This window comes from Gobius niger (assembly GCF_951799975.1).
Source record: "Gobius niger genome assembly, chromosome: 9".
Classification (NCBI taxonomy): Eukaryota; Metazoa; Chordata; class Actinopteri; order Gobiiformes; family Gobiidae; genus Gobius; species Gobius niger.
In genome coordinates, this window is record NC_136860.1 from 30,241,931 (window position 1) to 30,265,506 (window position 23,576).

The following is a 23,576-nucleotide window of genomic DNA, read 5'->3' on the forward strand; positions in this document are numbered from 1 at the left end:
TAAATGATAGTGTTTATAATTATAAATAAGTGATCTGGTTAGTTTATTCCTTTTGGAAATAGGACTGTGGTTTCTTGTGTATTTACGTGTAAATTATATGATGCCACTGACAGATCATTCAGCCCGTTTTCAGAGAGTAAGTCAGGCCTAATTTATTCAAGAAAAGAGAACAATGCACAAAGAGAACAAATACAACAATACGAAGATTATCGCTGTATCGGCATATCGTGAGGTTAATAATAACAATTATTATAATGCATTGGTTTTATATAGTGCTTTTCTCGACACTCAAAGGTGCTTTACATTGCATTGCATTATTCATTCACACCATACTTGGTGGTGGTAAGCTACTATTGTAGCCACAGCTGCCCTGGGGTAGACTGACGGAAGTGAGGCAACCAGTCTGTGCCATCGGCCCCTCCGACCACCACCAACCACTCAGTCACTCACTACATTCGCTAGGCTTCCTGGTGTTCCTAAACGGTCTCTCATCCAAGTATCGACCAGGCCCTTCCCTGCTTAGCTTCCCAGGTCTGACGGGATCGTGCAGAGCAAAGGCGGTGTGGCCACTTTGGTTATCGTTATTGTTTTTGTGAGCTGAACTGTGGGGCTGGGACGATTCCCTTTTGTCACGATCCGATACATATCACGATACTCAGGGGCCAATCCGATAGGTGCTGCGATATAGTGTATATGTGTAAAAAGTCATGTGTCTAAAGTTATAAACCAAATGCCATTTGACATTTAAGTGTTAGGATTGAAAAGTGCATTTACACAAAAAGTAACTCTGTGTAATTGTGCGATAAGAATGCCTCCAAACACAAGTATTGAAAGTATTGCGATTCTTGATAAAGTATCAATACTTGGTATTGCAGTACAAAGTATTGTGATCCAAGTCCAATCTGATATTTTGTCCCAGCCCTAATGAACTGTGTCGTGTATCGAATCGTGGGGTACCCAGATGTTCCCATCCATAGTGACCACACTTTAATGCATCATCCCAAATGCTTTTCATCTTCATTTTTCCAGGATTCGAATCATCCCCGTCAGTAAATGCATTCCAAAGCTCTGAAATCTGACCAGAATGCTTTGTTATATTTTGCAGACACCCCCTTACTGGTGAGGAGCAGTAGTGAGTCCGCTCTGAGCCCTCAATCCACAGAGGCACAATCCTCGCTTCCAGAGGACCATTCTCCCATGGTAAGACATCCCCTTCTATATATCCACACTCATTATCCATCAAAACAAAAGCACTGTAGCCATTTTCTTTACAGCCGTTTCTCTCAATGCAAATACAAGCTTTAATATACCATCTGGCTCATTGTGCACTCATCAGCAGCTCCCAAGTATAAAAAATTTGTTTACACACAATCGTCAACTTAATTATACGAAAATGTTTTGCTGCTGTTATGACAGACCTAATTTCAGTTATGGATGCTGTTGTTCCTTCATGCATAGACAAACAGTGCCTCAAAAAGTCTAGCCCTCCAGTAACGTGTGCTGGCGTGACGGAAACTTACAGAGTCATTGCGGTCTTCTTTTCAAAAATGTACAAATCTCAAAAGGGTGTGATATTTTTTGAATACACTGAAAGGACAAAGACGAGGGTTCTTTTTAAAATTATTAGTCTGTCCATGCCCTCTATATCAGGGGTAGGCCTTTCAGCAGAAACTCTGGCCCTCAAGATGATTTCGAGAAATATTATTACACAAATCAGAGATCAAATGCCTGTTAAAGGTGGATTATGGAACTTTTTATGTATTTGTGCGTATTCGACCTGTCATAGACCCAGCGGCTGCATGAGTGGCTACTATGGCAACTTTTCTTTCTATCACAGTGGCCTTTATGATACTCCATGATCAATTGTTTTTAGGTTTCACTGCTTATGGACCTTCTCACCAGAAAATCCACAAACCATAATGATCCTGAGTGTTGTGGAGGCCACCGTGATGGAAAGTAAAAGCACCATGCTGAACAATACAGCCATTGTGTCACACATAAATAGTTGCATAATGCAGATTTAAAGTAGGCTACTCTAAAAAATATTATTTTTTTATTATTTCCAAACAGAACACCCAATTAGGTCATGTGTATATTATACAACGCTGGCATTTGTAGAAAGTGGGCTACATTGGGCTAAAATGGGCGGGTTCGGCCCTTGGTCTTTTTATAGTAAACAAATCGTCCCCACCCCGCTCTGTATTATGCTTTATTCAGGCTTTGAAAACTACTTTTGACATCTTAGCCCTGAAATATTTTGAAGTATATCTCTGGAAAAATGCTAGTAAGACGTAAGATTGTATCAAATGTAGTTATGCAAAATTCCAGCAGAGGGCGCAATTCTTTGTTTAAAAAAAGGTTGCTATGCTTTGTTATTGCAAAGGTTTATCTTATAACAAATAAGCAGCTCCAGTGTACAGGGTTTTCGCAAGGGATTAAAAAGCATTAAAAGTCATTGAATGAATTGTGGAAAAAAGCAAGGCCTTAAAGCAGTACTAAGTAACTTGTTTAACTTAATACATCCTTTTCGTAGTCCCTCTGGGGGTAATACAAGTTTTAATGGTTTGTATCTGGCCAGAAAACCACACTTGCAGCTTTCCTGCCACCGGGTTGGAGCCACCAATACATACTAATACAATCATGAAGAAGAAGCTAGCAGGCTAACGGGCAAAGCTAACTGTGGGCTAGCGCCACTTAAACAGTATTTACAGCCAAGTTTGAGTGAAAAGAAAGAACTCCATTGTGTTTAATTGGATGTATAATATCCCTCTCACCCTTTGTCTTTTCTGTCAGCGTAGTATTTACTCTCACGGACAATTAATGAGTAAAAAAATGCAACATGCTACACCTGCAGCTTACGGCCTCGAGGGGCATGAGCTACTTAGTTCTGCTTTAAGTGTCATAAAAGCGTTAAATTTGATTCAAACTAGCATTAAATTTAAATTTGTTGGAAAATGATTACATTGTACAACATTTTTTACTGTTTAAGTTGATCGAAAATACCATAATTATGGAGTAAAACATATTCAGTTGCAGTTTTAGCTGAAGATGACCACATATTATTCCTATGCACTGATTTGATTTTCTTTTTTCTGTGTTTTTTGGCATTAAAATATACTATTTGGGCTTTGAAATTTAACTTGCCTGTAAAAACCCTGACATGATATAGTTTGATTATTTGCTTCTTAATGTGAGTTTTGCACCTCTAATGGCTTATTCCCTATTCACATGCTAAATCAGGGTTTATTATTGTAGCAGGCAGTCTTCATATTCCCTTAAGCTTGTTGGACACAGTAAATCTCCGTTGGCCTCGTCTTAAAAGAAGTTATAGCTGATTACACTCAAGAGAGGTAAGCTTTTGTCCCGGGAGACTGGACACACACCTTTTAAGGACCTTAATTCCCCAAAGAAAGGCTCTCAGTTTTTCCCCCTTTGTCCCTGTGTAGCAAAATAGCTGGTGTTTCTTGGATTCAGTTACTATGGGAGAGGCGGTTTGTGCATCGCGTCTCTGTTGTCAGACCTGAAGTGCTCTGCTGAGTGTAAAAACCTGAAACCTAAAGCCTGTTATGGTTAAAATTGTGGACTTTAATTCATCATTTTTACAGAAATCTAGGCGTGCTCCACTTGTCACTTAAAAATGTAAACTGCCACATTAATCTTTTCAGTTTTACTGTGAGCAGGAGTTGAGGAATTCACACCAGGATAGTATCATGTTGCGCGGGCCACCTTTCACTGCTTACATTATGGATTGTTTTTCACTGCCTGCAATCGCTGAGCATTTGGACCTTGAGTGAAATGTTATTTTATCATTTCATGTCAGGAATTTTCAAAATATTACACTATAAATAATTGTGTAAAGCAAAAAAAATAGATGAAATAAAAATTAGCCTGCACATTATGCGACAAAAAGGCAATACTTGATATCTGTCTGAAACATTGCTGTAGCAATATTATAGCAATTGTGGCTTACTGCGATTTAGATATTAAATGGACAATACACCTAATATTTCTATAACGATAATTTGACCATAGGGCTGGGACAAAATATTGTTTTGCAATGTGTCACAATACTTCTTTGTTGTGATAAGTGCATCGTATCGGAAAATATGCATCAAAATACTTTTGATATCTCAGCTCAGAAATAGAAAAAAAAAATACCAATGTTTTTCACTTTTAAAATGCTTCTTTAAAATGTTTTAATCAATATCAGACTTCGTTATAATTGTAATGTATAAAGTTTGAAAACTCACTTTGTATTGGTTTATTTATTTGGTCAGGACAGTGTGTGTTAATGAATATTGTAGCCATGAGCTAATTGTAGCCATGATCTAATTTCCATCCATACCCCATGCGCACTCTCAAACACACTCTCATTCATCCTGGCCTATTGTACATGTTTTTAGTGGTAGGGGAAACCGGAGTACCCGGAGGAAACCTACGCAGACACGGGGAGAACATGCAAACTCCACACAGAAAGGCCCTGTCCAAAGTACTTTCTTCTCAATTTGTCACAGTAATACTTTGTGTATTGGAATATATTGCATCGAATCGGGCCCTCAGTATCGTGATACGTACTGGATTGCAACAAAAGTCTATCATCTCCCTATTTGACAATATATTATGCAGAACTTAACATTTTACAGGTTAAGGTTAACGCCGTGACTTAGCCTTAAATAACATCTACTCTTGGAAATCACTTGATAAATGCAGAAACAGAATGACTGTGAGTGACCATTTTTATTCTAATGAAGAAAACAAACAGTTTATTGCAAAAAGTAGTGTGACAGTGGCTGACTCACAGGAATAAATAAGGTCCTGGGTTTGATTCTTGGCCCTTGCAGGGTATTTTTATGTGGGTCTGGGTACACTGATTGCCTTCATCAAAATAAAACAATAGTTCATCCTTCAGCTAGATACTCGTGACTCTGGGCTTGCTCTCTGCACCTGCTCCAGCTGCATTGAAGGTTTGGCCAGACACAAAGTACTAACATGTCTGCATCACTGATCTCTTCTGTAGATTCTTATTGTCTTCACTTGTTACATCTCAGTTTCTCCATACCTGCTCTCACTCCTGCTGCTCTCCATATGAAACTTATCTGGTGTGGGCAGCTCAGCGGGTCGTCTTCACAGAATCTGTTACTGAGCCAGACCCAGTGCATGCAAACTTCTGATGCACCATCTGTCAATTCACTATTTATGTGCTTTTAAAAATCATTTTACACAAAACAGACCGGCTTTGACGTGAACAGGAGTCTGTTGTTTAGCACAAAGTTGTGCTTTCAGTATTTTTTATTATGAATTTATCCAGTATGTCATAGCAGTTCTGTTTGAGAGAGACCATCTGTTTACTGTCCACGCACGCCAAGCATATGCAAGTTGTCTAAGCCAGTTTTTATTTTTGTCTACAGTTTTCAGATAATAATATACTTTTCAGCCAAGTGAGACAAATTTAACTTTAATCAGAAAATAGGACACTCCCTTTTGATGGTGCCACATAAAGCCAGATGAAAAAATCACCAGTTTTGTATTGGTGTGACCTGATGGATGCTCATTTTATCCTGGTATGGGACTGGCTCAAAGTAGGTACAATGGTTCTAGTTTTGTATTAAGAAAACGCACACATAAACAGACCTCCCATAGTAACCCAAATTATGTTGACCAAAAGAACAAAAAAATGCATAAACAAACAACAAACGAAGCGAAGACACCTTTAAAGCTGGGGTACCTGATTTTTCCTGTTCAAACTTTGACTTTTTTTTTTTTGTCCCAAACTTATTTCTAGCTCTCACAGTCCCTCCTGTGTATTCAAATTGTTCAAAGAATGTAATTATATGCACATTTCAGACCTGTGTACAGCATTCAGTGGTGACAAAGTGAAACAAGGGCGGCCACCCCCAAGATAAATTCCACTTATTTAGATTAATAATAAAAATAATGCATTGGTTTTATATAGCGCTTTTCTGGACACTCAAAGACGCTTTACATTGCACTATTCGTTCACTCCATACTCGGTGGTGGTAAGCTACTATTGTAGCCACAGCTGCCCTGGGGTAGACTGACGGAAGCGAGGCAACCAGTCTGCGCCATCGGCCCCTCCGACCACCAACAACCACTCACTCACTACATTCACTAGGCTTCCTGGTGTTACCAAACGGTCTCCCATCCAAGTACCGACCAGGCCCTTCCCTGCTTAGCTTCCAAGGTCTGACGGGATTGGGCAGAGCAAAGGCGGTATGACCACAAAGATTAGACTTCTATCATCCATTGCTCAATAAAGCTTTAGGTGAAGAAAATACAACAAGGTTTGTGTTTTGCTGAGTTTACAACATAATCTTAGGTGGCAAAAATAAATGTATTCCACAACACAAAAAAATCAGGTACCCCAGCTTTAAACCAGTACTAAGTAACTTGTTTGCCTTAATAAATCATTTCCCTAGTCCCTCCGGGGGGTAATACAAGTGTTAATGGGATGATTGGGGGGTCTTTCATCTCCCCTTGTGTCTCTGGCCAGAAAACCACAATTGCAGCTTTCCCTGCTCCGACCCGGAGACCCCAATACACACCCATGGAATCACGAAGAAGAAGCTAACGGGCAAGGCTAACTGCGGGCTAGCGCCACTTAAACAGTATTTACAGCCAAGTTTGAGTGAAAAAAAATCTCTCCATTGTGTAATTGGATGTAGAATATCCCTCTCTTTTTCTGTCAGCGTAGTATTTACTCTCATGGACAATTAATGAGTAAAAAAAACCGCAACATGCTACGACACCTGCAGTGGTGCTTATGTCCTCTAGGGGCATGAGTTACTTATTTCTGCTTTAAGGCAATACTTTATGAACCATTTTGTCAATATAGGGTCCTAAACATTTCTATTAAAAATGCAACAATTTTGCAAATCTTTAAATACAGCAGTGGCTCATTTGGTAGTATCTCATCACCTGAAAGATTACATACTAGTATTGTGTCCTTAAGCAAAACTCATCGGCACCCGTTGGAGTTTAAGAATAACATAATATGTAAGGGATTGGTGATGTACATGGAAATTAGAGTTATATATCCCACAGCACTTCTCACTCTCCTGCTCTGTACTGTTTAGAGGACATAATTACTAAGATGACTATATGTATTCAAATTTGAACCCAAATTATCATAATTTTTCTGCTATTTCCTGTTTATAACCGTTATTATGCCCCCTTTCTCTGCCGTCAGCGTGTTAGGCCTGTCTCAGCCTGGTTCAAATGGAGGTAAGAGCAGGGCGTAATTGCTCAAATTGTCACTTGGCCTTTAGGGGAGAGCGATGAGGGGCCGAGCACTCCTCAGCGCTAATTCACTGTCTTTTCTTCTCACTGCCCGCTTGCTTTATTCAGAAATATGATGTTGGAAGTTATTATTTCCAGTATAAAATTGGTTCCAAGGAAAGAGCGAATGCAGAGGTAGGGATTTTCTGTTCTCTTCATCACAAGGAGAGTATTCTGCCAGGAAACAGGCCAAGAAAGACTGAGGAGGAGGGTTACTTTTTGGAAACGTTCTGGGTTTTGCATTAACATTACACTGAATTGTCATTTAAATAAACTAAAGCACTTATTTCCAATCACGTTTTTTCCTAGAACTATATGATGTTGTTATTGTGTTGATAAAAATGAATCAATTATCCTTTTTAATGGCATGCAAGAGCCAAAAATACAGTTATATGAATGCAAATTGGTCATTACAAGTCTTCCACACTCGCCGCAACATATGGTGAAATGGTCTCAATCTCTTTAGTGCTTTTCCGCCTACATTAGTCACTCAAGGCGCCTACTAACCCCATCACATGCATTTTTCCTGACACCAGATCGCTTCATGTCCATAAATCTCCTCATGGGCTTCCCCTTGGCCAGATTTAAGCAAACCTTTTGTCCCCAGGGCCTGATTTGGTTTTTACACTTGCTCGGGTGGCCGAGTCAGTCCCAGTTTGGAGGCTGTCAAACCACATAGCAGGAGTTACGTGTTGCCTTTCGTTATATCAGGGAGAGCAGTGGAGTCGGTCACTTTGTTTTAAACTTCAGCTTTACCCTAATTTTAATGTTTACTGCTTATAGCACTTATTTGAAAGCTAAGACCTACAAAACTTATCGAAACGGATCGTGTTTTTTGACAACTTTTTTTTTTGCCACATTTTCATCGCTTTTTTTTTTAACTTTTCTGTTGCTGTATTGTGGATTTTTCTTGTTTTAGGACGTGCTGATGGACTAAACTTAAAGTAAATGCTTGTTGGAGGCTCTTTATTAATTCTGCTTTCTGATTGGATGAGTCACAGACAGATATCCAAGAAATTTACAATGTACTAAACACTTCAGACCCTAACTATAAAAACAAAGTAGGTTTTCATCAAAAATACTACATTTTCATGCTCTATGTGAGTCTGTGTGAACCAGAAAAATAGTACCAATATAGTTCTCGACTATTTCAATAATCGATTAGTCATCGATTAATCGATTAGTTGTTTCAGCCCTAGTTTTAATCTCACACACATTTGCCACTTTTTTTTAAATCACTTTTTGTTGCTTTTTAGGTCATTTTTAGGCTGTTTTGTTCCATTTTCATCCTTGTTTTCATCTGATTTTTGTTGCTATTTTGCAATAATCTTTTAGATTTGGGTAAAAAACAAGTAAGTAAATAAGTGCTATAATAAGTGCTTTATTTGTCATTGTCCAAGCGTACAATGAAATAGTGTTCAGGTGTTGTTCCTGAGCCACTGCGACTGAGGTGACCTCACCATATGTTGCTGCCATTGTGGGCCGACCAGACCCGGAGGTGTGGGAAGCTGTAGGAAACCTGGAGGAAACCCGGCTGGCTGCCTTCTGTCCTCCTCTGATCCTCTGAAACGGTGCACCACCTCCTGGGTTTGTCCCTATTTCAGAGCGTGGTGTCCTGCACTGGTCAGCTCCTCCACCTCCCCCTTATCTTCCTCCTGCACAGTTCCCTCCGCGCCCTCCACGTCCATTAGCCAGAAAACTAATAGGGACAGAAGGCATGTGTGGCTTTACCGGGAGTCTTGGCTGGATACCTCCTTGTTTGTCCCTTTTTTGTTTCCTGTAGCTCCTCTTGTGACGCCTCCACTGTTCTGCACGTGTGGGGGGGGCTCATGGTGCCTCTTCAGTGTCTCAGAAGAAGAAATGTGTTGGTCTCAAGTCACAAATGTGCTCGGTTCAGTCGGGGGTGAAAAGGTTAAGCCGCTCTGCTCAAACCTCTTTAACCTCAACCTTCCTCCTCTCCATTACATTCACCCTTATTGCCCAAAAAACCAAGTTGCATCAATCATTTAAAATTGATGACCACGAAATACTTTACAGCCAGTATTTACCTCATCGTCTGGTGGAAAACTACCGGCATGTCATTTTTCAAATCACTTTCTAACAAGATGAAATAGCACCATGGAGGAAAAAAAATGCACACAAAGCATACAATATGCCGTGAAAGACCGAGGCGAAGCTAATTCATCATAGCTGGACTCTCGGAGCGCTATAGGGAACACTTAGCTTGATTGGCTATTCAGTAATTAGTAATATCACTAATAGTTCACTCTTTTTATCCACTTTTGGCCATTATAAGATTACACTGGAAGCTTGCGGCTCATTTATTACAAGGCATAGTTATACAAGGTTGCATTATCCATCATTGAGTTAATATGGAAATTCAACTTTTGCGAGCTTAACTTTCGGAGAGGCCGCTAATGCCCACAAATATTGATTGAGCCGCCCCGTGTCCGCCAGCCATTTTAATTTTTCCACGGACTTTAATTTACATACCTAATAAATCTTTGTCACATTATTGCGCATTGAAAGTAATAGGTTGTAACAAAGCAATAGCGGCTGTCCTTTTGAAAACAATAGCAATTACTTATAATATAAAAAAAATCTCAAAAGTGAATGGAAGTTTTAGCAATCAATTGTGCAACTCTTCTTCCCCGCAATGTCTTTAAAAGTTGGCAACCTACGCAGCTCGAGTCCCGAAACAGGATTTATTTTGGCTTTGCGCACAAACAGCCATAGTGAAATTGATTTTCGCAAACCTCTTAGTTGTCAGATTGAGTTCCTTTTGTCTGGGAGAACAGCTGTCTTAGTCCGACTTTGTGAATTTAAGCCAAACCTGCCGGCGGTAATCTCCTTAAGGCTGTCTTCTGGCACATAATTAAAACTACCGCGCAGGCTGCACAATAACTGGTCGTAGGTGTATACAGGGATGACCTCCTCATAACTAAGGCTGGGTACGGTTAAATAACACCATTCTGGTATTGAAAAACAAAATGTTTAGTTACTACTGGTATAAAAAAATAAAAAAAAGTATCGAAAGCAGGTACTGAAAAGAAATGTAAAATCTTTGTATTCAAGTTTTAATGCTGTTGGTCATCAAAAAGGGAGACGAAGGGAAACACAATTTGAAAAAAAAAAGAAAGAAAAATTGGGAAAAACAAGTGGGAAAAAGAAACGGGGAAAATTTTGGCCAAAAAATGAAAAAAATAATAAATAAAGGGAAAGAAAAAGAAAAGAGGCAAAAAAATAAAAAGAAAATGTGGGAAAAATGTGGAAAAAACAGGGACATTTTTGACTAAAATTGCCAAAAAGGAAAAAATAAAATAAAATTGGAAAATTGGGGATAAAGACATGCAGACATTTTTTGGGAAAAAAGTGAAAAAGAAAAAAAAATAGGGGAAAAAAATTAAAACGTGGGGAAAATGTGGAAAAAAACTGGGAAAATTTGGGCCAAAACTGAAAAATATACATTTAAATAGAAAAAAAATAATCTAAAATTTGTGAAAAAGACATGTAGAAATTTTGGGGGGAAAATTAAAGAAATATGCAAATTTGTGGAAAAAAATTGAAAAAACATTTTCGGAACTTTCACCTCAAACAGATACACATGCAAAAGAAGGCAGATGGAAGGAAAAGGAATCAGTTAACCACTTAACTGCCACCTTAGGGTTAGGGTTAACAATTATTTTCATCCAAATCTCAGAGCGTATTGACTGGAGAGTTTACAGCCTATGTGCCAGTGTAATTTGAAAACCAAGACCTTCTAGTTTCTAAAAATATATATGAGATCTGTGTGGGAGAAACACAACTTTCATTACATTTGCGGTTCTTAACCCTAACTATATCCTGATTAGGTTTAACTAACCCTAAACCCATGATCAGGGGGAGCGGCAGGTAATAGGTTAACATTATTCATCTCTTTTATGGTTCTATATGACAAATATTTTCGTATAGGTATCGAAATTAGTATTGTTCAGGTATCGGTATCGAAAACCAAGTATCATTAAAGAACCAATTATTATCGGTAAGGTAGGCTGAAAGAATATAAAATGATAATCCTTTCTCCAGATGATTACTGCAGTCAGTAATTGTTAGGTTAATTGCCTTGCGTTTGTTCAAATGAAAAAACTCTCAATAAATTAGTGCTAAATGACTGAGTTGCATCACTCCTCTATCGTAATTATTAACACATTGTTCTGGAAGCAGTATTTAAATTAACGTAATAATAATAACGCGCTAAAAGTCTTTCCAATCTATGCTTGAGTGCTTGTTGACGTGTTGATAATTATTGCTACCTGTCATCGTCTGCGTCGGCTGCTTGGCCACGTTGATGGATTTTCTAAGCAAAGATAATAAAGGTAATAAGGCGGCACGATTCGGAAAAATAAATTCCAATTTGCGATCAAGCACTGTGATTAAAATTGCGATTGTGATGAGATTTGCGTTGTGTATTGCAATATTCTGTTCAATATATTCAGTTCAGTATATTCAGTTCAGTATATTCAGTTCAGTATATTCAGTTCAATATATTCAGTTCAGTATATTCAGTTCAGTATATTCAGTTCAGTATATTCAGTTCAATATATTCAGTTCAGTGTATTCAGTTCAATATATCCAGTTCAATATATTCAGTTCAATATATTCAGTTCAGTATATTCAGTTCAATATATCCAGTTCAGTATGTTCAGTTCAATATATTCAGTTCAGTATATTCAGTTCAGTATATTCAGTTCAATATATTCAGTTCAATATATTCAGTTCAGTATATTCGGTTCAGTATATTCAGTTCAGTATGTTCAGTTCAGTATATTCAGTTCAGTATATTCAGTTCAGTATATTCAGTTCAATATATTCAGTTCAGTATATTCAGTTCAGTATATTCAGTTCAATATATTCAGTTCAATATATTCAGTTCAGTATATTCGGTTCAGTATATTCAGTTCAGTATATTCAGTTCAATATATTCAGTTCAGTGTATTCAGTTCAATATATTTTGTTCAATATATTCAGTTTAATATATTCAGTTCAATACATTCAGTTCAGTATATTCAGTTTAATATATTCAGTTCAGTATATTCAGTTCAATATATTCAGTTCAGTATATTCAGTTCAATATATTCAGTTCAGTGTATTCAGTTCAATATATTTTGTTCAGTATATTCAGTTTAATATATTCTGTTCAGTATATTCAGTTTAATATATTCAGTTCAGTATATTCAGTTCAATATATTCAGTTCAATATATTCAGTTCAGTATATTCAGTTCAATACATTCAGTTCAATATATTCAGTTCACGAGGCACTTTTTTAAGCTCTTAACCCCCACTTTAGCCGAGCACATTTTCTCCAGTTCGACCCAAATCTGAAATAGCGACTAACAGAAACAGATGAAAGCATCAAAAGAGTGACCAAAACGCACAGTCTTAGCTTTCAAATGAGGCTTTAGACTGGCCTACAGGTTGTAAGCTCCACTCGACAAGCTTTTAGATTTGGGGAAAACTGAACTGGGGAAATTTGACAGACCAAAGTAGACCAAAGAGTCACACTTACACATGACGCGATCTACTTTTTGCATGTTGCCTAAATAATATCAGCTTTTACAATTAGCAACTATTATAGACATTCATATTGAGATATTTTGTGCGGATCAAAAAAGCGATTTAGAGTGAATTGTACTGATCTGAAACATATCCAGATGTAGTTTTAGCTGAAATTGACCGCCTTTTTTTGCTGAAGTTGCCCGTTTTGCCCAATTCTGTTTCCTCTGTTTGATTAAATCTTTGCAAATCTTAAGCAATGAAACATGTGCAGATGTTTCTCTGTTTGTTGCATCATATTTTGGTATTTGGGCATTAAACATTGCATTAAAAAGCATTACATTTGACTTGCTTCTGCCTGTATAAACCCTGTACAATAACAGCAGCAATAAACGTGATTTAAGCTTATGTTTCATGATACTTTTTTAATAGCTGCAGGCATTTATTCACTGCTGAAAGCGAAAATGTTCCCTTATAAAGAAATGCCTTTATTCTGGTTTGCTATCGCTGCTATTATTAAGGCAGTCAATTACCCAGTTGCTAATGGTTACTTGAATAGTGTCTTCTGGTGTCTGTTCAATTGCTATTTTCCTAATTTAATACGTCTTCCTGCTGCTCATCTTCTTGGGCATCCTTTCATGTGTCCTGCCTCTGTATCAGTTTCTCCCACTGGCAGGTGGTGGGGGTCAGGTGCCATTAGGGGGTGAGGGTCAAAGGGGAAAGGTCGTGTTAAGAGTCCATTAATGACCACCATTAACATTGACCACTATTGAGCTGAGGCTGCGTGTGTTTGGATACATGTCGGCACAAATTAATACAGTTACATACGGATTTAAACAGAAAAAACGAACTATAGTGCTTTGCTTCTATCACTAAGTTGACTGTAATGTCCAGGCGTATTACGTATTATTGGTAAATTACCCAAAACATAACTGGCATAATGTTTTTGGGACGAGACATGAAAGTATTTTCTAGACTGGGTGCGGCATTGGCACAAATAATAGAGCGGGTCGTCTTATGACCGGAGAGCCGGCTTGTTCGAATCCCGCAGGTGCACACTGTCGTTGTGTCCTTGGGCAAGACACTTGGCCAAGGACACCACCTTGCCTCTAGTGTCGGATACAAGTGTGTAATTGCGAGTGTGAATGGGTGAGTGGTTCCTTGATGTGAAGTGCTTTGAGGGCCTAATGAAGGTAGAACTGTGGGTTCAATCCATAGATACAATATAATAAAGACATGCGGGTCCCATTCAGCCCCATTCATTGAAAAAGGTTCCTGAGTCCTGTGTGAACCTAATGGCCGCTCTGTCTCCTCCTGCCTGTTCCTTAAAAGGGCAAGAAGGCGGGAAGACCAGCACTCACGGGGCGGGCGGAGCCTCCACAGAGCCTGTCAATCAAGCTCTGGAGCCAGTCAATGTACGGGAAATTCCTCCAAATTTCGGGCTGATAAACAAAAACTAGCGTGGTTAAAAATATTTCACCTACTCCAGCGTGGTCACATGGGTCATAGCGATTTTTAGAAAAAGAAAATCTCTTTGGAGCCAGGCTTTTAAGCTGTTCTTGGGGTATTTGAAGTCCCATTAGAATCCGTGCTCCCAAGTGTCTCTTGGAGTCGCCCCTGTCGCCATATGGACTATACAGAAGCATGTTCCTCGCCCATTGGTTCAATCAGAAAGGACAGGAGGTTTACTTTTTTTTTTCCTTCTTGTTTTTTGTTTTAGCCACAAAATCATTGCGGTTCAAGCAGGTGTTTGTAAATATTGATATTAAAACAATAAATGATTTGAAACTTCCATAAATCCCGTGGCAGTATCGTCGGGAATTGGCATCAAGCATTTTTGCGATGACAGAAAAAAACACGAGGCGTGCTGAGTAACATTTGGAAAAACTAAATATTTGATCGCTTTAGTGAGACTTTGTTTAGCTGCGGTTTAGCTGTTTGGCTAATACGAGATTCGGCCATAAACACCACCTCCCTCCAAAAGTGAGTCCTCTTCCTGAGCTATTTCAAACTGCAGTCTCTCCAGATTGATGTTGATATTACTGCCAAAAACACATTTTCTTGTTAAAAAAAAAAAAAAAAAAAGGGCTTATGTTCTCCCACTCCCCACACACGCCCTTTGAGTTCAGGTGTAAAATCTTATGAATGAAGTCCCTCACAGCAGATTCACAGAAATAGACTGTCATGAGTAATCCATCTCACTTACACCTCTGGGCATTGAATCTCTTGGACTTCCTTCTCTCTCTCCACTCACCTCCCCCTCTCCCTCTCTTTCTTATGTCAGTCTCATGTCAGGTTGTAATGTAATGATTACCGCTCCCTCGACACACATTTCACACCGTCTTTCTCACCTCTGTTTTCACCGTGCTGTCCTTCTTCTGTTGACTCTGTTGCTTATTATGGGGCTCGACGCGTCAGACTGGTTGAAACGCTAATTGATATTTCTGTGTTATCCGTCGATCATTTTGAACAGCTCTGCCGTCATTGTTTCTGCCTGTCGACCCAAACTAACCTTGTGTGGGCTCATCAAATCGCGAATGACAGACTCGTCAAAGTAAACACAATTTGGACGAAAAATCCAAATGGAACTGCCACATTAGTCCATACTAATGCATTAAAGATCATAAAATATTCACAATATCCATTTACTTTTCTCAGGAGTTGTCAGATTTGTTGGATGAGTACATTATAAACCTTTTTTAGCTTTTAATCATGTTATGACGTTGTACGATCATCAAAACTGTACCTGGAATTGTCTTTCCTCTTCCTCCATTCCTGCAAGCCGGAGTAATCCTATTTGAGGCGATTTCTTCTTTGGCAGCATAAACTACACACAACTGTCCTCAGCATTTTCAAAGCCTGCTTTCAAAGTGTGTTGATTATCGTAGCATCAATAGCATGCTGTTAAAGCAGATCTAAGGCACTTGTTTACCTTAATAAATCCTCTTCCTAGTCCTTCTGGGGGAAATACAAGTGTTGATGGAATGACTGGGGTGTCTTTCATCTCCCCCGGTGTCTCTGGCCAGAAAATCACACTTGCAGCTTTCCCTTCTCCAACCCGGAGGCCCCAATACACACTAATGGAATCACGAAGAAGAAGCTAACATGCTAACGGGCAAAGCTAACTGTGGGCTAGCGCCTCTTAAACAGTATTTACAGCCAGGTTTGAGTGAAAAATATTATCTCCATTGTGTGATTGGATGTACAATATCCCTTTTCTCCCTTTGTCATTTTTTTGTCAACGTAGTATTGAACAATTAATGAGTGAAAAACTTCAACATGCTACGACACCTGCAGTGGCGCTTATGGCCTCTAGGGGCATGAGTTACTTTGTTCTGCTTTAAAGGGACTATACAGAGTTTAAAAATGTTAAAACTAAGTATTTTCATCCCCCTACATCAGGGGTGTCCAAACCTTTTTCAGCGGGGGCCGTATATAGACATGTATAAAGCATGGAGGGCCACAGATCAATGCATTCAAATGTTCAACTGTGTGTATTTAAGAGAGGTTTAAACCATTCCACACACTTTTATTTTGGCTCAGAACCATAATAAATGTTCTTTTTTGAGGTTTTAATTGCGTGGAATTATTAAAATTGGAGTAAAAAGACAATCTCTGGCAATGTGTGGCAATAAAACAAGAAGGCTGTGGGCCACCAAAAATCGGTATGTGGGCCGCATTTGGCCCTCGGGCCTCACTTTGGACACCCCTGCCCTACATGTTCCAGCCATGTCCTAATGTGTAGAATGAGCCCAGACCTGTTCACCACAACTGCCTCTGAAATCCTGCACTGTCACTCAAAAAGGTGTTAATTCGGGTCCGAAGTGTCGTCATGCACGAGCTTAATATAGAAAATGCAGTTACACGTATGACCTGTGTTGGCAGTAGTGAGTATAAAATGACCAACTTGCATCTAGTCTCTTTAAGCTAAAAACTTTTTATTTTCTGTTTTTCTGTTTCTTGTTCCCACTGCTGCCTGCAGAGGGCGCTCCGGGCCAAATCAAAAACCTGACTAATACAGTCTTCATTCATAAATGGTCTTTTCCATACAAAGACATTATTTGAAGTTATAAAATGCACTCAAAAGAATGTTTATAAGCCACGAAGCTGAATCATATGTTCACGAAATGTCTTTTATTTTGTCATCTGTTATTTGAATTGTCAAAGCACATTAACAATTGTATAATTCTTTGCAGGTTGCCAGTCCCGCTGTTCCCGCTACAGACCGATCTTACAGCAAACACATTTTTAACACAGGGTGAGTTCTATTTATGTTTTTATTTATACTATTCATGTTTCTTTATGCTCTTTTTGTGTCAGACGGTTCCCAACACATGTGTTCTATATGGATCAAACATCATTGGGTTTTTGCTTACATATTTTTATAAATATTTTAACGATACTTTGGTGAAGATTAAGGTCATGAGTGGGGGGTAGTTGCATGAAAACGTTTGCGACCATGAAAAGAGTTCGTAGCTGTTGGTGGTTCTTTAGACACTGCAGTTTTTATTTCACATTGTGCAATACATGAACATATTAATTGGATTTTATGTACAAATACACAATAGGAACATTTGATTATAGCTCAAATGGCCCCGTCTCCGCGCTAGTCCTCTGTGAAGCCGGCTCATTTTTTTCGCGTGTTTGCCTGAGTCCGTGTTTATTGATGTTTTCCGAGTGTGTTTTTGTCCTACTTTCCCTTCGTTAAATGCGTACTCTGATCAAGGCCATTACAGATATAGTTACTGTAACAACTCTCCCATCATTAGCTCACTACAAAAGGCTGCCAGAAACCAGGTCAGGGTTTGCGCGCAGAGTAAACAGCCTTGCACGCGCTCGCTGTCACACACGCAAACGCATAAATAAAACTCCAAACAGTGTAGACAGCAATGGAGAGCGGGCGCTGGCTAACGAAGGCTGCCTAATTAGGAAACGGGGTACAGGAGATGCCCCCCCCCCCTGTCCTAGTATGTGGATGGGAGCTCTCTGTGTGGAGGGGCTTGTTTTGGGAGAGTGGGTGTAAAACAACACCGCAATAAACAAGCAGTTTTTTTGGGGGGGGGGATTAAAACATGGCATTACTCAGGACAAGAGGTTAGCATGTTCTGCACCGTGAAAGTTAGCGAAAAACACTCGCTGTAAAATGCTGGTTTGTTTAGTAAAGCTTTCATTAGGGCGTCCTGACGAATACACGCCGTGTCGACACGCGTAGGGTAGGCAACGTCAGGCCAAATCCGGCCCTCTAGCACAAAACCTCTGGCCCCCAGGATGATTTAGAAATATATTTATGCAAAAGAGAGATGAAATACCAGTTAAAGTATGAGTATAATACCATCAGTCCACTGCAAGTAATAAACTCAATTTGTAAAAAATTCTCAATTTGAGCATCATCCAATTTAGAGTTGTTTTGGCGAGTTAAAGAAGGGGTATTATGCTTTTTTCAATCACATAGCACCAGTTCATAGCACACTGCAATGATGACCAAACCTTCAATTGGTCTGTAAATGCAGTAGGGCTGAAACAACTAATCGATTAGTAAAATAGTTGACAACTATTTCAGTAATCGATTAATCGTTTTCTAGTAAACACAGACTAAAATAGAGCTAAAAAGACATGACAATTATGTATTTTGGATGAAAACCTCCTTTGTTTTTTAAGTTAGGGTCCGCAGTGTTTTGCACATTGTAAATTTCACAAATATCTGTCTTTGTCTCGTCCACTCACAAAGCAGAAGTAGCACAAAGAGCCTCCTTCTCAAGTGGCGCCGCTTTAGCTCTATGTGATAGTTTTTAAAAAAAAATACAATTTCCTTGCACCTTTCACAGTCAAGCGATTAATCGATTAATCGTAAAAATAATCGGTAGATTAATCGATTACCAAAATAATCGTTAGTTGCAGCCCTAAAATGCAGTAAATTAGAATAACTGCCTTGTATAAAATTGCTCTCTCAAAATGGCTGTAGTGAATGTCTTGAAATAGGCCTCTGTCTCTTTAAGAACCTCTGACTCTTTCCGACACGCCCCCTCCACACGCTGTCTGCGGCATCAGTGGGGAGGGGGTTCTGCTGAGGAGCAGTGGTTGGTTACTCGGCTGGTGACGAAAGCTCGGAGGCGTCTCCAGGAGGTGGGGGCGTTCCTAGGAGGACTCAGGCAAACCTATCCCTAAAATGGCTGCCATCAGAGTTTTTACAGATTACTCAAAAATACGTGAATGTGCCAAGGCAACACTTCAGGCATGTTTTTAATGAGGGAGTGACATAATAACATGATGCAAAGCTTGAAAAGATGTCTCTAAAATCCTACACTGTCACTCAAAAAGGTGTTAATTCAGGTCTGAAGTACCGTCATGCACGAGCTTAAAATAGAGGCTGCAGTTGCACGTATGACCTGAGGTGGCAGTAGCAAGTATAAAATGGCTAACTTGCATCTAGCCCCTTTAAGATTAAAAAGTGCATTAACACAAAAAGTAACAAAGTGCTGTGTAACTGTGTAATAAAGGAGTGTGTGATAAAAATGCCTCCAAACACAAGTATTGAAAGTATTGCGATACTTGATAAAGTATCGATGCTTGGTATTGCAGCACAAAGTATTGCAATCCAGGTCTGATCTGATATTTTGTCCCTGCCCTATAATTTATGTCACAACTGAGCATATATCAGATTTTGACACTCGGTTACTCACATTACTCAAGTAACATTTAACCTGTTTTTTTAGAATAAATAAGCTTCATGGTCCAGTATTTGAAAGACCCCCCACTGTTTGTTCAAACTGATCAAAAGCTGTTTCTTGAGGCTCTCCGTTTCAAACTATTGCCGTTCTCTGCTCTTGAACAATGGCTGACCTCATCTCCTGCTATATTGCCTTCATAACATTAGGCCGGGTGCTGTGCGCGAGCTTTTCCGCCGTTTCTCAGCGCAACATTCCCGCTCATAAACCGTCGGTGCGCTCCTCTGATTAAGTGCAATAACGGCCTATTTCTCTCCTTAATAATACATGCTGTTACTTTTATTGTTTTCATGATCTCGCCGCAAAACAAGCGGGTGCGAACGCGCCGCGGCCAAATTGACAAAAATATTTCATGCACGCCTACACGCACGGACCATCTCTGCTGTGAGTAATGTAGAAATGATGTAATGGTTTTTATGGGCGGCAGGGAAACCATCCTTGAAATTGCAAAAAAAGTCCAAAATGAGTTCAGGGAGCAGCCTATAAATATTACAGGGCTGAAGTGTATGCCTTAATTGAATACGAGAAAGGATATATATTAAAGGAATGGTGCTGTGTGCGTGTCCTTCCCATCAAATCTATTTACACAAGCCACTGAATGTAAACCGACGTCTATAAATAAAGCAATAGCCTATCATGATTTTAAACACAGCATGTCCACCACAGAAGTCATTACCTTTGGAGCAAATGTGATTTTATAAAGGCAGATGCAGTCGTGGTGAAGTGCTTTGCAGAAATAGCACTGGAGAAATATGGTCTAAGTGACAAAAAGGGACGAGAAACATAATGTAAAATAAGTTATAGATATGGAATGTTAATATCATGTGCAGAGGCAATGTTCTCTGCACATTTGGGGAATAGATGAGTTTTCACAAATGCAGGTCATGTTACAATGCAAAACGTAAATAATTTGAGCATAATAATTACAATTTTTGTTGTTTGGATTAGTTAAGATGCAGTTGGGTGTTTCTGACTGGTTTCAATTTGAGATACATTTCTTTGCCAATGGGGTAAGAAACTTGTTCTTGTCCCATTGGCAATTTTGCTTTCTTTTTTCAAGCAAGATTACCGTAAAACCAGTCTGAAATGTCATCAAACAAGCAAAATATTCTCGGTCTGATCAGGAAACAAGTCTAAATGAGTTCAAACCGCTGAAAACAAGATAAATATTCTCAATTCAAGTAATTTAAACCCATGCTTTATGTTTGCTTTTTGTAGTATAGCCAGTTAAAGCAAAACTCTTCTTTCCTAAGCAACAAATCACTACTGATATAGAGATTTGTATAAATGAGGATAATCTAGAAATATTTTTTACTATATTGATCATTGTCGATTTTTGATTCAATTCGATTTAATTTAATTTATATCTTTTAAACTCAGTTCAAACAATAAGAAATGCCAGTTTCATTTAACACAGTGTTTCCCCACCAGGGGTACGGGAGCCCTTATGTGCTGATGAAAACACAACAAAAAAGCCTAAAAAGAGAAACAGAAAAGTGACCATGAAAATGATGAAAATGTGTGACAAACACACAACAAAAGAGTGACAAAAATGTGAGAAAAACGTGATGAAAAAAGTGCCAAGAAATGCGCGATGGGAAAAAAAAGAGCAACAGGAAAGTGACAAAAAATGGACAATGAAGTGACAAAAATGTGTGATAAAAACACAGCAACAAAAACCCTAAAAAGAGCAACAGAAAGGTGATAAAAAGTGACAAAAAAACTATGCAAATGTGGCAATAATGTGTGACGGAAACACAACAAAAGAGCAACAAAAACGTGACCAAAAAGCAATAAATATGACAAAAATGTGTGATGAAAAAAACAACAGAAAAGTGATGAAATGTGCCATGAGAACGCAAGAAAAAAGATCCATTTAGATGAGTTTGTAGGTCTTAGCTTTCAAATGAGGGGTTACTCTGGCCTATAGGCTGTAAACTTTAACATTTGGGTAAAGCTGAACTGGAGAAAATGCACTTGGTGAAGGCAGGGCATTTTTCTTAAACTTCATTCCTGGCTAACGTCCTTCTATCTTCAGCAGATTACTAATTAGTTCAATCCCCTCATGTTTATCTCTGAAGATTTACTCCTCAGCCACCCTGTTATTTTTTATTACAACAGGCGAAAAGATATGGTGATTTCCAATTGAATTTCGGGCCATCGGCAGCTTTATTAACCTTAAGTAGTAATGCTCATTTGTACTTGTTTACAACCCGTGTCTTTCTTTTTTTGTTTGCGCAGCCACCGCTCTTTTCTGAAGCCTGACAGAACCACAAAGCGCTCGCACAAATAAGACGCGAGAGGAGCCGCGTGTTAATGGACTCTCCTCGCGCTTTTTTTTTTTTTTTTGTCTTTCAAACCGCGCAGCAGTGAAGTGGCAGGTGTACGAATAGACGACACCTGTGCGCTTCATCTTTTTTCTCAAGTCGAAACCATTCCCCCCCCCCCCTCGCTATTCAGGTTTTTGTGTTGCATTGATGCGGCCTGTCAAACATCTCAGCGGGGAAAAAATATAATAAAAAATGGGTTGCGCAAATGGATTTCAAGTGCCTTTTTTTTTTTTCTTTTTCCGGCACCGATCCACCGGGAGCTTTGAGAGATCAGAGAGACGGCGTAGAGGGAGGGCTCCGACTTACTCTCCCGCGTTTCATAATTATGCAACTCATTACGCAGGTTCAATTAATTCAAAACCTCCTTTGTAATTTCCCCACAACTTTCTTTCATATCTGTAAAAACTGCTTATAATGCATCTCTGCTGAGCCTTTGTTCGCCTGCCAATAGGAAAACGCATCGGGAGAGAGAAAGAGAGAGAGAGAATCCATTACCTGCTCACCAAGTCTGTTTGAAAAGCAACTAATGTTTGGCGTAAGGAAAAAACTGGGAATAATTATTTTCATATTTGTCTCCAGCGCTAGTATAACAAGGTATGGCTGTCGGAGCAGATGTTGTGTGCATAGACGATGCGAAAACCATCTGTTCCGCGGCTGCGTAGGCTTTGTAGTGGAAAGTTTTACACGGATTTGAAATAAATAAAAGAAAAATGGATGCCTGTTTTGAAGAGTTATCCACACATTGTGCCCACTAATAAGAATTAAAAAAGCAGTTCCTCTGAGTGAAGGTATGTCGTGGCTGTTTTACTGTCAATTTTGTTTTACCCAGGAATTAGTGTTTCATATTTATTTGATGGTTAATTGAAACTACTTTTCTTGGTGTTGTTACGTCCTGGAGGTAACGGAAGAGGCTCGTGCCAAGTCACTGTCTTCTGTGGTTGAAATCTTGATTTGGTGGGTTGGTGCTTTGTGACGACAACACTAGAGGCCACCATTGCTGTAGCACCTCCATATAGCCGCTAGTCTCCCTTTGAAATGCATTGGACTTTAGACACGTGAAAAACAACTTTAGAGTCCGGTCCCTCATTTTCTTAAACTTTCTACAGCTAGATATTGCTCCTGTGATAACGCTGGGTTCATCACAATTAAGGGGACCAGGCTGGTTTTCATAAGAAATATGTTCGAAATCTCGTACTAATGAGGGCCGGACTGTTAGCATTGGAGCAGTGCGAGCTGCACAAGGGCCGAGTCTACAGTGAAGATCCCGCCCTTATGCCCTAGGAACATGCTTCGTCAGAGCTAGGGAGGGGGAGTCTGTGAACCTGCCATGATTTCCCCCTCGAACGTGGTCATTGTGGTAAACGGGGAGGAGTGAGCAGGAGCTGTCTATTCATATATTCAGTCTATGGTTGGAAATGCTGTAGCTAGGCATGTCACGATAACAAAAATTGAACTTCGATATATTGAGGAAGGAAAATATCGCAATAAACGATATCATTGTGGACCACTTGATGCCACAGAAACCAGCTCAAAAATAATGGAAATCTTTGTAATTCCTGGTTCGAAAAGTACATAGTAACCTTTCCTTTATAACACATGAGTTGCAATTAGACCTGTCATGATTTTGAAGTTCGAGATATTGAGGCGGGAAAAAAAAATCACGATAAACGATAATATCGACTCTGAAGATAC

The 23,576-nt window shown here is 39.2% G+C and overlaps 1 protein-coding gene across 1 annotated transcript in view; it reads left to right on the plus strand.

Moving 5' to 3' along the window:
• The window catches only part of LOC306967602 (partitioning defective 3 homolog B-like), a 388,088-nt gene that overhangs the window by 72,773 nt on the left and 291,739 nt on the right, over positions 1 to 23,576 (plus strand). Inside the window, exons 4-5 of the mRNA XM_079562684.1 lie at positions 1,106 to 1,200; positions 17,026 to 17,087. Of these exons, the coding sequence (XP_079418810.1) occupies positions 1,106 to 1,200; positions 17,026 to 17,087 (157 nt within the window). The remainder of the gene's footprint in view (positions 1 to 1,105; positions 1,201 to 17,025; positions 17,088 to 23,576) is intronic.